Source organism: Alligator mississippiensis, chromosome 1 (assembly GCF_030867095.1).
Source record: "Alligator mississippiensis isolate rAllMis1 chromosome 1, rAllMis1, whole genome shotgun sequence".
Lineage (NCBI taxonomy): Eukaryota > Metazoa > Chordata > Crocodylia > Alligatoridae > Alligator > Alligator mississippiensis.
In genome coordinates, this window is record NC_081824.1 from 124,393,402 (window position 1) to 124,406,921 (window position 13,520).

The 13,520-nt window shown below is 43.1% G+C and overlaps 1 protein-coding gene across 7 annotated transcripts in view; it reads left to right on the forward strand.

The window, feature by feature from the left end:
- Nucleotides 1-13,520, forward strand: part of UTRN (utrophin) — a 631,944-nt gene that overhangs the window by 52,437 nt on the left and 565,987 nt on the right. For 6 of the 7 annotated variants that reach the window (XM_019488372.2, XM_014605522.3, XM_059713704.1 and 3 more), the window contains one exon: nucleotides 7,289-7,453. In XM_019488372.2, the coding sequence (XP_019343917.1) occupies nucleotides 7,375-7,453 (79 nt within the window). In that variant the 5' untranslated portion in view covers nucleotides 7,289-7,374. Of the gene's footprint in view, nucleotides 1-5,770; nucleotides 5,873-7,288; nucleotides 7,454-13,520 lie in introns of those variants that run through there. The other variant, XM_059713708.1, reaches the window with a different exon arrangement.

The window sequence follows — 13,520 nt, forward strand, 5'->3', positions numbered from 1 at the left end:
TATAGAACAGTTTTCAGAAATCATGACAAAACATTGATGAATGGGTACATGCATTATTATAGCAGTCAGTCAAAAGGTAATGAGTTCTTAGTTTTATTGTAGTCCTATCAATCATGAAAATATTCTAAAAATAGAAGTAATGAGAACAAAAGAAAGAAAAGAAGATAAAGTATCTGAGGAGCACATAATTGCATTGTTTTTAGTGAACCATGGAAAAGTATTTACTTTTTGGGGCCAAAATTAGAGGATCACGTTTGCTTTTCAGCCAATCTCTTCATGCTTGCTTTCTCTCATTTTTCCTATTCTTTCCTTTTGGGGGCTTTCCTCAGCTTCTAATATATTTTTTTTCCCCTGTCAGTTATTTTATTTTACATTATATAGAAATATGGAGTATGCCATGTGATCTAATATTAATATCTCACAGCAACCAAAAGACTTGATAGATAAACATGTCATAGAAAAATGTACTTGTGGAACCCTTGTTACACTTGAATGAATTTATTGTCACACTATTCATTACTTTGCTAGTTGTGCTGACCATTAGAATTCAGTGCCTGAGAGGTCTAACACATACATGTGCATAAATACACATTATTATAATGTGATTTATATTATAATCATGCCTGTCTCCAAATAGGATTGCAGCCCCATTATGCATTAAGGCATAAGCAAAATAAAACAAAATAAAATCCCTGCCTTGTGCAGTTTATAATTTAAATAAATTGGCCGAGAATGAATGCGAAGTTTGATCAATAGCTGAATGATCAGAAAGATAATAGTTGAAACTTTAGAGCGGGGGAGGGGGACAAACTTCTTAGAAGGCACGTGACAAATAAACCCTGTGTCCTCTCTGAGTGCTACTCGGATCCCTTCCCTAATCTGTTGCCTAATCTGTTGCCCTGCTTTCTGCCTCCTGCACAACTGCCCCTTTACTGCCTGTCTTCTCTGATCTACTGCACGCCACATACAGAGTCTGCCTATGCTGTATGTGGCGCACATGCCACAGGCTGGCCAACCCTGCTTTAGAGCAAAAATTTCCTCCCAACTCTGCTGTGATACTCAGCATTTAAGTATTCTATTCTCTTTCCATTGTTACTGCATAGATCAGGGGAGAGAATGGTGCATCCTCTTTATAAAAGTCTTGAAATTAAAAGGGGAAGGAAATCCCACTTGTTTTAACACAAAAAAGTGATTTTACAGGAAAGGTTTTGTGTGTTAGCCTCTTTTGTGGTAGCTGTCAGACTCTATTTAGAAAGGGCTGAGTGCAGAAAGGATTTGTAATGGGATATTGACCTTTCACTTCTAGGTTCCTGGGTTGAATCCAGTTTAGTACAGTAATGATCAAACGTTGTTACAATCCGGTGGCTGTTTGGTAGTGTATGTGAAATGAATCTGGTTGTGTGTACTTCAGTTTACAAATGATGGATGTTTTCTTTCTACTGAAGGTTTCCCTGCACTTGTCAAATGAGTTGGGAGCCACTAGACTTATTACTTATCACATCTATCCAGCTACTAACAGTGTTGGGATGAAAAGAAATTTCTTAAGATTCCTAGGAAGCAGTGTCCTTGACCCTTGAAAGATCATCTTCTCTAATCACTATATTTACTAAAGTTATATTTTAAAAGTTGGGTTATGTCTGCATGCTGGAATTCGACAGTTCTGTTGTTTTGCTATTGTTCAGGCACTGACACATAGGTATTCATACTGCACTTTGCACTGGGTAATTCTGAAACCACAATATGACTCACTTAAGGAATGATAAAGCAAGCAATTAAGTTGCAATGAATGCAGTAATATCCCCAGTCAGAATCCTCTTGTACCAGACAGTCAACAGTCAGACAGCTCCCAGTACTAAAACATTTCTGGCTAATGCAAGGTTGGAGTGATGTAGCCATGATGGTCCAAGAAACAATGAAAAGCAAGGATTTTGGGGTCATATGTTTTGTGGGCCAACTAAGTAGCTGAAAGAGGTGTTAGACAAGATTTTTGGCATAAAGTGCACTTCCCCAGGTTTGGGAAAGAAGCATAGACAGCCTATTTCTCTTTGCTCCACAGTTTTACAGCCCTCTCCCAAGTAAGTGACTATTCTCATTTACATAATGGAGTGAAACAAAAGTCATTGTTTTACAAGGTATTTATCTTAGGCTGTCTCTGCTTCTTTCCCAGACCCGAGGAAGGGCACTTTGCGCTGGAAAGCTTGTCCAACATCTATTCAGTTATCTCCCACCTATTCAACTGGTCCACTAAAAGATACTTTTGCCACCACCCCTCATTTCTGAGACTAATGCAGGAAGCCGCTTTATATTGGGCAAAGAGCACTAGCCATTTGCCATCCCTGTAGATTTCAATGACAAAGGCATCTTTTATACAGCATTAAACATGCCAGCTATTTTGGGCAGACTTAGAGATTCACATCTTGTTACAGAACAATTACCCTAAAAATGCACAGGTAAAAAGCCTAGCAGAGTCGATCAGTCAAGCGTTTATGGTGTCTTAAGGAACAGTTAGAGTTATTCTCTGTATCCTTGCTTAGTCTGGGAGCATTCTGCATATCAGGTTAACGTTTAAGGTGTGTGTGTATGATGTGAATAGCAAAACCATGCAGTGTTAACTCAGTGTGTTCACAAGAAGCTGTGGTGACTTTAGCAAGAAACAATCCAGTCCTCTCTCTTTTTCTGTGTCCAGGTGGTGAGGGCATTGATTAGCAAAAAACATTGTATCACTTGTGTTTGTTTTCTGCCCCATGTCTTCAGGGTCCTTTTCTTTTGTAAATTCAAATGAAACAAAATGCAACTATGTATACCTGCCTGCCCCTTGTTCGAAATTGTGTTTATTTTGTATGATTTACTCATCAAGCTGTTTGGTTGTGGGAACATATCCTGTAAATATTATAGATCAAATTGCCAAACATTTAATCAGGCTAATAAGGAGTTACTTCTTTGCTCAACAACAGGGTACAATCTGGCTGCACATGAGCAAAGCGATACAAAAGTGACCAAAGATTACTCTTGTGAGGAAGATCAGATCCTAGGTGTGTATAGATTTTGAACAGTTAACAGTGCTATATGCATATATTGATGTCAATACGCAGTGACTGTAGGTTGCCATTTTCTGGTGTGATGTCCTCATATATTGAAGTAATGTTATAATGACATGAGACTGCAAACTGATCTAAGGCTCTTTTATTGTCCTACAGATGTATGAGACAAGACCAGCATAATCAGTCCAGTCAGGAAAAAGTGGGGAAAGCAAGTCCCTGCTCTACATTCACAAATCTGCATGAGCTCTTTAATTGCGCTGACTTTTTTAAATCCCTCAACAGGCAACTTTCAAATTAAGTGTAAATGAGACTGTGCTCATAAGAGCAAATCACATCAGAATAAACACAAAGCATTGTTTGTGTTACAGTTATGGTCCCTGTGCATCATTTACAAACTTGCCCCAAGCAAAGCACTTAACTGTGGTGTATAGTCACAGCATCTCCCTGACAATTAATTTTGCCCCTCAGTCTTTCTATAGTCCTTATGTTTTGCTGCAAGAAATGTTCAACACCCTCTATTCCTGCTGTGGTCACTGACTGGCAGTGATCTATTTGTGAAGGAAAGGGATCCACACAAGATTTAAGTGGAAGACTGGGGTAAATAGAAGTAAACTGATAAAGCAGAGGACAATACACACCGCAGGGACTTATTTGGGAGGAGGAAGGAAATAATCCATTGCTTGGCTAGGACATGCCTTAACATAGAGGGCCACACTTTTTAAAATTATGCATGACAGGCAAGGCCTCAAAGGCCCCTGCTATACATACACATATTATACAATTGACTGATGAATTACAAGATAAATTTAGACATGCCACAAGTGCACAGTCATCATGCAATTAACTGATTGATTGTGCAATAAATTGAGACCAGCTGAAGGTGCAAGGTAATTATTATGCAATAAAAATTATACTCTGGCTATAAAGAGACTGACCAGCTACAAAATTAGTGCTTGAAAATGTGTAACAGCTCTATAGTTGGTTTCTATCCAACTTTATTATGAACTTATGGCAGGGCCCAGGAAAAACCTTTCATGTTCATAATGCCTTATAGTTGGCATGCACTAATAAAGCATGGGGTACATGCAAGCTGGATGATTTACATGTGCAGTTACCCCATTTGCACATACAAATATGGGGCTGAGTGTTTTCTGACAGCACTCTGGAGTCTTCTCAAGGTTTTCTCTCGCTATCCTGGCTTGGGCTTTGAAAGATGTGTCACATATTATGTTTATTATGCAAGCCATAATCGTGCAATAAACGTAGACCCCGCCACACACATCAAGTCATTATCATGCAGTTAACTGGTGAATCTCGCAAGAGATTTAGATGGGCCAGAGGTGCAAAGTAAGGACTGCAGGGTGAAAATGACTTCCCAGGTATAAGAAGAGCCAACTGGCTCAAGCTAGTTTCCATCCAGACTTAGCTGGATCCCTCCAGGCCTAGCTGATGGTTTCAGATTAGTGGTTCTCAACCTTTTTTTGTACCAGGATCCATTTGTAAACACTGATGGCCAGTCGTGACCCAGTGCCCCTCACTCCTGACCTACTGTGCCCCTCAGCCCTCAGTGTGTGGGACAGGGAATAGGGGGAGGTATGGGGGGGCATGGGGGCCCCAAGCAGCCCCTTTGAGGCTGGAGCTCTGCCAGCCTGCGAGGGAAAAGTCACAGATTCCCACATTTTTCTCATTTAAAGGAGAATCCATTTTTAAAGTTTGTTTGTGACCCTTTCCTGTATTCTTGCAACCCACTTTTGGGTTGAGACCCACAGGTTGAGAAACGCTGCTCTAGGGCTTGCAAGAATGGGTTGCAAGAATATATGAGAGGGTCATGAACAAACTTTAAAAAAGGATTCTCCTTTAAAGGAGAAAAACATGGGAAACCTTGGCCTTTCCCTTGCAGGCTGGCAGAGCTCCATGCACACCCCCCTGCCCCACACACCAGGGGGCTGTGAGGTGAGGGGCAGCGGGTTGGGAGTGAGGGGCACCAGGCCGGGCATGAATGACATGTCCCCCCAGAGGCCAGGGGCATGGCAACCACTTGCAGGTGGGGCGGCAGCAAGCCGGGAGCTCCCGCAGGCAGCCGCCGCGGTGGGTTGGGGTGGCAAGCCGCGACTGCCTGCAGGCACCACTGGGAGTGTCCACATGCAGGGGGTGCATGTGCACCCGCATGCACCCCCTATGTGTCACCAATGGGCCCGGGACTGGCCATTGATGCTTACAAGAGGGTCCTGGGACAAAAAAAGGTTGAGGACCACTGCTCTCGGGGGCTACTTTCCCTCTAGCTTTACTATGACCCTGTGGCCGGGCCCAAGAAAAGCCTTGCACAGGCACTAACAGCACCGGCAGGACATGCAAACCGGGCGATTTGCATGCACGGTTACCCCATTTGCACATCCAAATCCGGGGCTCACTGGACCTTGGTGGGGGAGGTCGGTTTTCTCAAACCTTCCCCTTGCCTGCCCCCCCCCGCGTGCCTTCCACCCCGGCTCGGGGCTTCGGAGGAGCGCACACACGCTCCCTGGATAGCGCCACACCCCGGGGCGCCGGCCCCACGGCGGCAGTCCCTCCGGACACAAAGGCCGGCCGGGAGCCAGAGAAGTTGGGGCCAGGAGGAGCCGGCAGCGCCCCCGGGCCGCGCGGGGAGGCAGGGCGCGGCCGCGCCCCTGCCCCGCGCCGGGACACTCCCGGCTGATTGACAGCCCCGCGGTCACATGACACCGCCCCGCCGCGCTCCCGGCGCTGGCGCTGGAGCCGCCAACAAAGTTGCGAGCGCCGCGGCGGCCGCACGTCTGTCCGCCCCGCGCCCGCTGCCTCGGCCGCCGCCGCCGCAGGTGAGCGCCCCGCGGGCCCCGAGGCGCAGCTGGGGTGGGGGGAGCCGAGCCGCGGGCGCCTGCCTCGCTCCCGGGGCACGGGGAGGGCGTGGGGCAAGCCCCAGGGGGTGGGGGAGCCGCGCGGCAGCGCCACGTCCCCTCCGGGCGGGGCCGCCCCCCCCCCCCCCCCTTCTTCAGGGGGCTACTGCCACGCATCGCATGTGTTGCGTGTTGCATGCCTCACGTTTGTGTGTCACACGGGGGTGTGGGCATGCACACAGTTGTGTGCGCGTCTGCGCGCAACGCACATCCGTGACGTGCACGTGCCTGCATGTCTGTTACATGCGTCTGCACACCCCTTGTGTGTGTGTCTGCACGCTTCTGGTGCGCACGGAACAGGCACGCATTGGCTTGCGTGTCTGGGTTTCTGTGAGTATTGGCACATCTCTGTTACACATGTCTGTTACATGTGTCTGTACACCCCTTGTGCATGTCTGCACTCTTGTGGTGCGCACGGAATAGGCATGCCACTAGACATGTGACGTGTGTTTGCACACCTGTTGCATGCATGGCTGTTTCTGTGAGTATTGACACATCTCTGTTGCACATGTCTGTTACTTGTGTCTGTACACAACGTGTGTCTACATGCTTCTGTTGCACACAGAATAGGCACACCCGTTAGACACATCTGGATGCATTATGCGCATCTGCATGTCTGTTATGTGTGCATCTGTGTGTTTATGTGGGTGTTGGCATGTCTCTGGGTCTGTTACACATGTGTCTGTTACATGTGTCTGTTACATGCACGGCTGTGTGCGTTGTGCACGTGTATCTGCACCATGGGGCAGGGTGAGAAGGAGATCTGCTTCTTAAGGAAAGAAGCGCCTTGAAGGAGGTGATGGGGGCAGAGGAGGCCAGAGCCCCTGTGATTTCAGTGAGAAGGACCCAAGCCAAGTTCGGGGAGCGGGCTGTGCTTCGAAGCAGTTGGCAAGATGCGTCCTGTGTAACTTGCACATGAATAAGGAAGTTGGCTCTGCCACTCCTCGTTCTCTTCTGTTCAGTGGCTGAGGGTGGCTGTGACAGCAGTCCTTACTGCCAGCCTGCGTGTCACTCTGCCCTGGGAAAAGTGGATGGAAGGGATTTACAAATAGCTAAGATTAGGTGGGGCATGTGCCTTTACCACACTGATATTCTAATTATGGTGGCTTATTTCTTGATCTTTTGTCCCAATGTCTGTCTCTGGTGGGAGCAATACATTTCAATAAATTTTTACTTGAGTAGCAGCATAACCAAAGACATTTGGTCTAGAGTGTATGTATGAAGTACGCCTTGAATAAAGGATGTTCTACAGGGGTCCTAGGTAAAGTTTGTCTGTTCTAGGTGTCATCTGTGGAATGGCTTATCTTTTTAATTATTATTTTTCCTTTCATATTTTAGGTACTGATTCTGAACGAGTCCTGCATATGAGAACTGTTTTGGTAAAGGTTTAAATTGTACTAGAGAGGATTTTCAAGACTGTAAGGATGGCCAAGGTTTCAGATCAAGAGGAGGGTCCAGGTGGAGGACACAGTGAATTCAGTGATATCATAAAGTCCAGATCTGGTAGGTTGCAGAAAATACTTGATGTTGTTTCTCTCAGTACATCAGAGCATGCCTGATATATTCTAGCTGTTTTTTCCTCTTTATTTTTGTGTATGTTGGTATCAGTACCCAGCACAGTCATTCTGACTTGGGCCTCTTGATGCAACTATAATAAAATTAATAAAAATAATAATTTCATGTCTCCTACTTCATACAGTGCTTGTTAAGTCTATTTATTTAAGATCCACCCTTTGCATTATAATTACATCAGGTTTGGTAAATAACCATGTGCTTTAAAGTGCTCTTATGCAACCAAGGATTGGCTTGCCTCTTCTGTGTTTATTTTGAGCTTCTGAAAATGGCAACAGTGATTGAAGGTTTTTTATATACATTTTAATAGTACAATGTGCAGTAAGAGGAATTGATTTACTTCTGACATAAAACTGTTGGCTGACTTTGGCACCATAAGCATTTCCTGTACTAAAAGCATTTGTGTAAAAGCTGCAGTTCTTAAGTGCCTCTTTCAGAATTATTTTTAAGAAGTTTTTGTTGCACTAACTTAAAAAAAAAAAAATAATTATATTCCTCCTATCCAAATGTGTCACACAGTAATGAAGTTAACTTTACAACATGGTTTGAGGTAGGGGATTATTATTATTTCCATTTTATACATGGGGAAATTGAGAGACAAAGATGAAATTACTTGGGTAAGACCATGTAGGAAACTTCCTATACTGCCAGAAACTGAATGCACATCGTGATCCAATAAAGTGTTTTAATCCCAAGAATATCTTTCCTAAATGAGGAAAAATTTTGTTGCAGAATCTGCTATATTTTCTTTGGTATCTGCAACATAATAAACTGGAACTTTTCTGAACGTTTGACACACTAGTCCAATACATGTGTTTGTAATTATGAAGACATTTGAAATGTCCTAGCATACATGTATTTCTATCTTTTTAAAAGAATATCATTTTATAGTTAAGTTTTAGACGAGATATTTAAATAGGATACAAATTTAGGCCCTAACCCCAAGCCATTGATTTCATGGGGAACCTGTATTGATTTCATTGAGATTTAGAATAGTCTTTTGGTGATTACAGTTCAGTCTTAGAAATCCACCCCCATTTTTTTTCTTACTGTGAGTAAACTTTTTTTTTTGTGAGTGGAATGCCTCCTTATTTGTAAAATAGTATATGTGGTTTTGTCTTAAGTCCTGTAATATTTTTTTCTGGATGAAATTTGCTACGTTTGGAAATGTCTGATTTAGACAGGCTGAGTACTCTGAGTTGGTGGGAGTGCTCTAGTATGTGCATATTCCCAGTACAGACTCTTACCAGGAAACTTCACTGTACTCGGAGAAATTTCTGATACAGGCATCCCGCATCTTATGCGGGGGTTACGTTCTAAACGCAGCGCGTAAAGGTGAAATCACGTACAGTGAAATTGCATATTACCGTGCCAGCGGTGACTGCCTCTGCCTCCAAAACCTCTCGCTGTCGCTGCGGAGCCATGCTTAGAGCCGGGTGGCCGGCAGCAGCGGCGCAGCGCGGGGTGGTGGTGGGGATGGCTGCGTGCCGCCCGACCACCACCACGCCCGGCAGCCGGCCACACAGCTCCGGGCATGGCTCCATGGCGGCGGCGGGAGGTTTTGGAGGCAGAGGCAGTCACCGCTGGCAGCATGGTGGTGGCCGGGCCTCCAGGTAAGCGGCAGTGCCGCGTGCAGACTCAAGCCCTGCCCCCCCTCCCCACCCGCGTATATTTGAATTCGCACAAGTTAAATGCACATAAGATGCGGGGCGCCTGTGTATAGAATGGTAGTTCTCGTTGTGTCTGAGACCTTCTCTTGCTCATGTAGCTCACTTTACTTTCTTCCTCCTTCATAAATTAATAGTAGAATATTTATTCTAAGATGCAGAGGCTTCTTAATTTTTGCATTAATATTAAGAATGACACGATAAAAATTGGTTTAATTGATGGGGGCAGGGGTGTTTTAATTTAATTTTCCAGAAAGCCCTAAGGACAGGGTTTGGATCTTGGAGATGCAACATGTGTCACTACATATCTTAAAGTTAATTTTTGCAGCTGAGCAATGAATGAGACCCTGGGCACATTTACCTGTGTGCCAGACGGTGTAGTTGTTACTGCACAGTCATTTAGTACTTGCTCACCCCTGAACAGGAGCTGGACTTAAGTACTAAATGACTGTGCAGTAAGTTACCGTGCAGTCCCAGCACCGCACGGGTTATTTCTGATGCTACTGCGCAGTAGCAACAAGCAACTGCTCAGTAGTGTTGGTGTCGCAGTTTGTGCCCCCTGAATCCACATTGCTGTAGTGGCATAGTGTCTTGTGTAGTCACGCCCCCTGTAACTGAACCTGAGGGAGAGATTTTTTCAATGAAAGGACACAGTACATTAAAGTGCAGTTGACAGCAAATTAAAGGCTAGTTTTCAGGTCTAAAATATGTATTTTGATACCTCTCTTCTTATGTATTGCCAGGGGTTGGGGGAAAAAATGTTCATTTTGCTGCTAATAAATGGAACTCTTGAGTTGTTTCCAGTCAATTGGATGTCTGCAGTCTGGGGTGCTCTTTTAAATGGGGATATAAATAATCTGAGTCTTGCAGATGTATCAACTAATCTACTTAAAATGAATCATATATTTCCAAACAGGCTATTTAATGAATATATTTTGCATTTTTTTCAGAGGGCAAGGGACAGGGCTATTTGGAAACCAAGAATTTCCTATTTTCTCTAGATATGTGGTAGGAAAGGGGTGAGCTTTGTTTTGTTTTGCTTCAGTTTCTTTGTTTCTCTAAGGTCAATACAGGGGATGTGAGACTCTAATGCTTATTCTAGGAGAGTCCGTAAATATGCCTTTGTAACTTTTATTACTAATGATGAAGGAAACAGCTGCTAGTCAGGATTTCACAGGCAACTTTAAATTGTAAGAATACTTATTTTTATACTGTTTCTTACTACTGTGGTGCAATTCTTAAAATTTTTTATAATAATAATTTTACAAGAAATAGGTCTTGAGTCCTCTCAGGGAAGTGCATTCTGCCATTTATAAGGAGCATTTTCCTCTCCTTATGCTTTGTTCCAATTCTTTCTCTATATTTTTCTTTCTGTTTTTTGAAAACAAACAAACAAACGCACCTAATATAATGTCAGGTATGATGACTTGATTGCTTTAATAAATTAGGGAGCTAGAAGCATCAGCGAAGGCTAGTGATTTAAATTTTTGTAATACTCTGACATCCCATTGAAAGCAAATTTCCAAAAGAGAGCAGCAGGAAAAAACCCAGCAGAAAGTTTAAATACTCTACATGTAAGTGTATAATTTAGTCCTAAGAATACAATGAAATTGAATGCACAACCAATTTTTGTAAAAGTTCCTGCTTTAATTATCTGACTCCTGGTAAGATTCAGGAGCAGATTGTAAGAATGGATACAAAGCCATTAAAATAGCAATATATCTTTCCTAACGAAACTGTTTATTGAATATTTGTTTTGAGCTAAAATGGTGTACTCAAGCTTTAACAATTACCAGTCAAAGCTTATGGATCTCTTTAGGCTTTGTGGTTTTTCTCAGCATATATCTGACGTGAGTGTTATGATTTTGATTTTTGGAGAAGAAATAAACTATGTTAAGTTTTTCTTAATAAACTCTTAGTTAATAAAACTAAGAGCAATATAAAGCTGCAGGATGGGGAAGAATGACAGTTCCATGATAACAGCATAGCTAGTGTATTTGCCATGAAAATGCTAAAACTCTATGAAGAAGAAAAATGTAATCAACACTATTTTACTTGAACAAAGAAAAAAATGAATAAAACCCTGTTACTTTTTCCAGATGTAAACTGTTTTAACTTTGCAAGTAGAGGACTTACCAGGGAAGAGGTATTTTGCATGTCTGCCTTTTAATAAAACATTGTAATATAATTTTGCAGTTACCTTAAAGATACTTGGAAAAATGTTAATGTATGTAGAAAGATTTTACTCAATTACCTAGGACTCCCATATACCACAAAATGTTTGTGTGGATGAGAAATCCCAATTTTTAATTACCCCATACATAAATTGATCTAAATACGCTATTTGGGAGATTGTGATTTGTAAGAGGGTTGATATCGACCTGTGTTCACTGTAAGCCACACTTTTTGAGAGCTCTGTTTCGATTGATCAGTTAGAAACACATTTTTGTTCAATGGTCCTATTTGGAAAGTATGGTACTAAAGATGGAGGTTTTTAGAGGTGTATGCTTGGTGGGTTATTTTTGTAGTATATTTGCTTAGGGTATATTACCATTCAGTCTTGGAAGAGGCTTTACCTAGACGAGAACAATACGAGCACTTACTTTGGTGACCATATTTACTCGGATCTGAGATGAGGGATTTTTCCCCATTAAATCTTTGGGGGTGGGGTGCAGTTGCAGGGAACCTAGTTTTGGATTTGAGTACCACCTTAGGGCCAGCAGTTGCTTCAGCTTTTGTCTAGGTCCAATGCTGCTGCGATGGGCTTGCAATGGGCGAGAGCACTGTGATGGGCTTGAGGCTGGAGCTGTCGGTGCTGCTGCTGTCAGGCTGGGGCCAGGATGGCTCAAGGTGGCTCATGCAGCAGCAGAGACCACCTGGTGTGAGAGCGTGGGAGAGACCTGCCATATGCAGTCCAGAGGGAGCATGGGGGAGACTGCACAGCTACAGGCAAGCTGCTTTGACTTTGGCCCCAGCTCAGGTGCTGACCTGGGGCCAGAGTCACTCACCGCTGCTGTCTGCCCCAGGCTGGAGCTGCTGCTTTGGGCTGGGGCCAGAGCTGCTGCATAGGTTAAGTGGCAGGAGGTGAGGGCAAGTGGTGAGGGCCAGACAGCCCAGGTCCCCCTGCTCCTGTTTTCCCTGCCAGAGTACCAGGGAGGATGAATTTAGGATGACCCTCCAATTAGTTTCTATATGTGGAAAGATATAAAAATTATAAATTTTTATATGTATAGGATCTAGTTTGGACTAGGGTAAATATGGTAATTAGTAGGTTAATTCTGGTGTGCATGTGTTTAATATTCTATGTCTAGACTAGAATATGATTGTGACCAAAACTACATTGTGTAATGACTGTTTTCACCATGGCAATTGCATAGGAGACTGTCCAATATTTGGAGCAAAACAGTAGTTGACTTTTAGCCTTTCCTCTGGTGTATACATATCAGCGATTGATGGTTTTCTTGGTTTGTTTTTGTGTCTTTTTGCTTGCTAATTCATAGGTATCTTTGAACTGAATAACTCTTTTGTATTGATGCAACACGATTAATCTAGGAATCCCACTTTCAAAGGTACCTGCTGACCTCCTTTTTTAAGGAACAGCAACATATGTACACCCCTTTTTAGGTGAAAAGCTTTTTCCTGGATTTAGCACCTTCCCCTTCCATAACTAAGCCTTACATATGTAGCCTAGAAACTTTTATGAAAAGAAGAGAAGAATTTTGGGCATATGGGTGATCTTTTTCTTTTGAAACTGAAGCTTTCAAGGAATAGTGCAATGGGATGCTTGCTTTATAGGCATAAAAACCATGTTGTCATCATTGTGTTTGAAGAACAGATGAATTTTTTGATGTGATTAATTATGAAAAATACTGAGAGGGGAAAACACTTGCAATCTGTCATGATAGTTTTGAATGATAATGTATATAATTAAGCAGTAAGACATGACAGGCAAAATATTCTGGAAGATTACTGCATGCCTCAGGTGCATTTTAAGTTATGAGTTCCTGCCTAAATCGTTGGGAACAGGAGTTTCTGCCTAAATCATTGGGAGCTTAATTCTCCTGATCTAGTGTTCATTTTTAATGAAATTAAATGTGGTTGGCAGCATCTGAAAGAACTGATCTAAGAAATTGTAAATTATTTATCTTTTGGTGAGACTGGTTTTAGGAGCTGATGCCATTATGGGTTGTAGAGTAGTTTGACTTCATGAGGATGGATAGTTATCAATGAGACTCTTCCTCCTCTAAGGCAGAGGTGGGCAAAATGCAGCCTGCCATTATATCTGGCCCGCGGGGCCCCTAAAAAATTAGAAAAATAATATTTATCTGCCC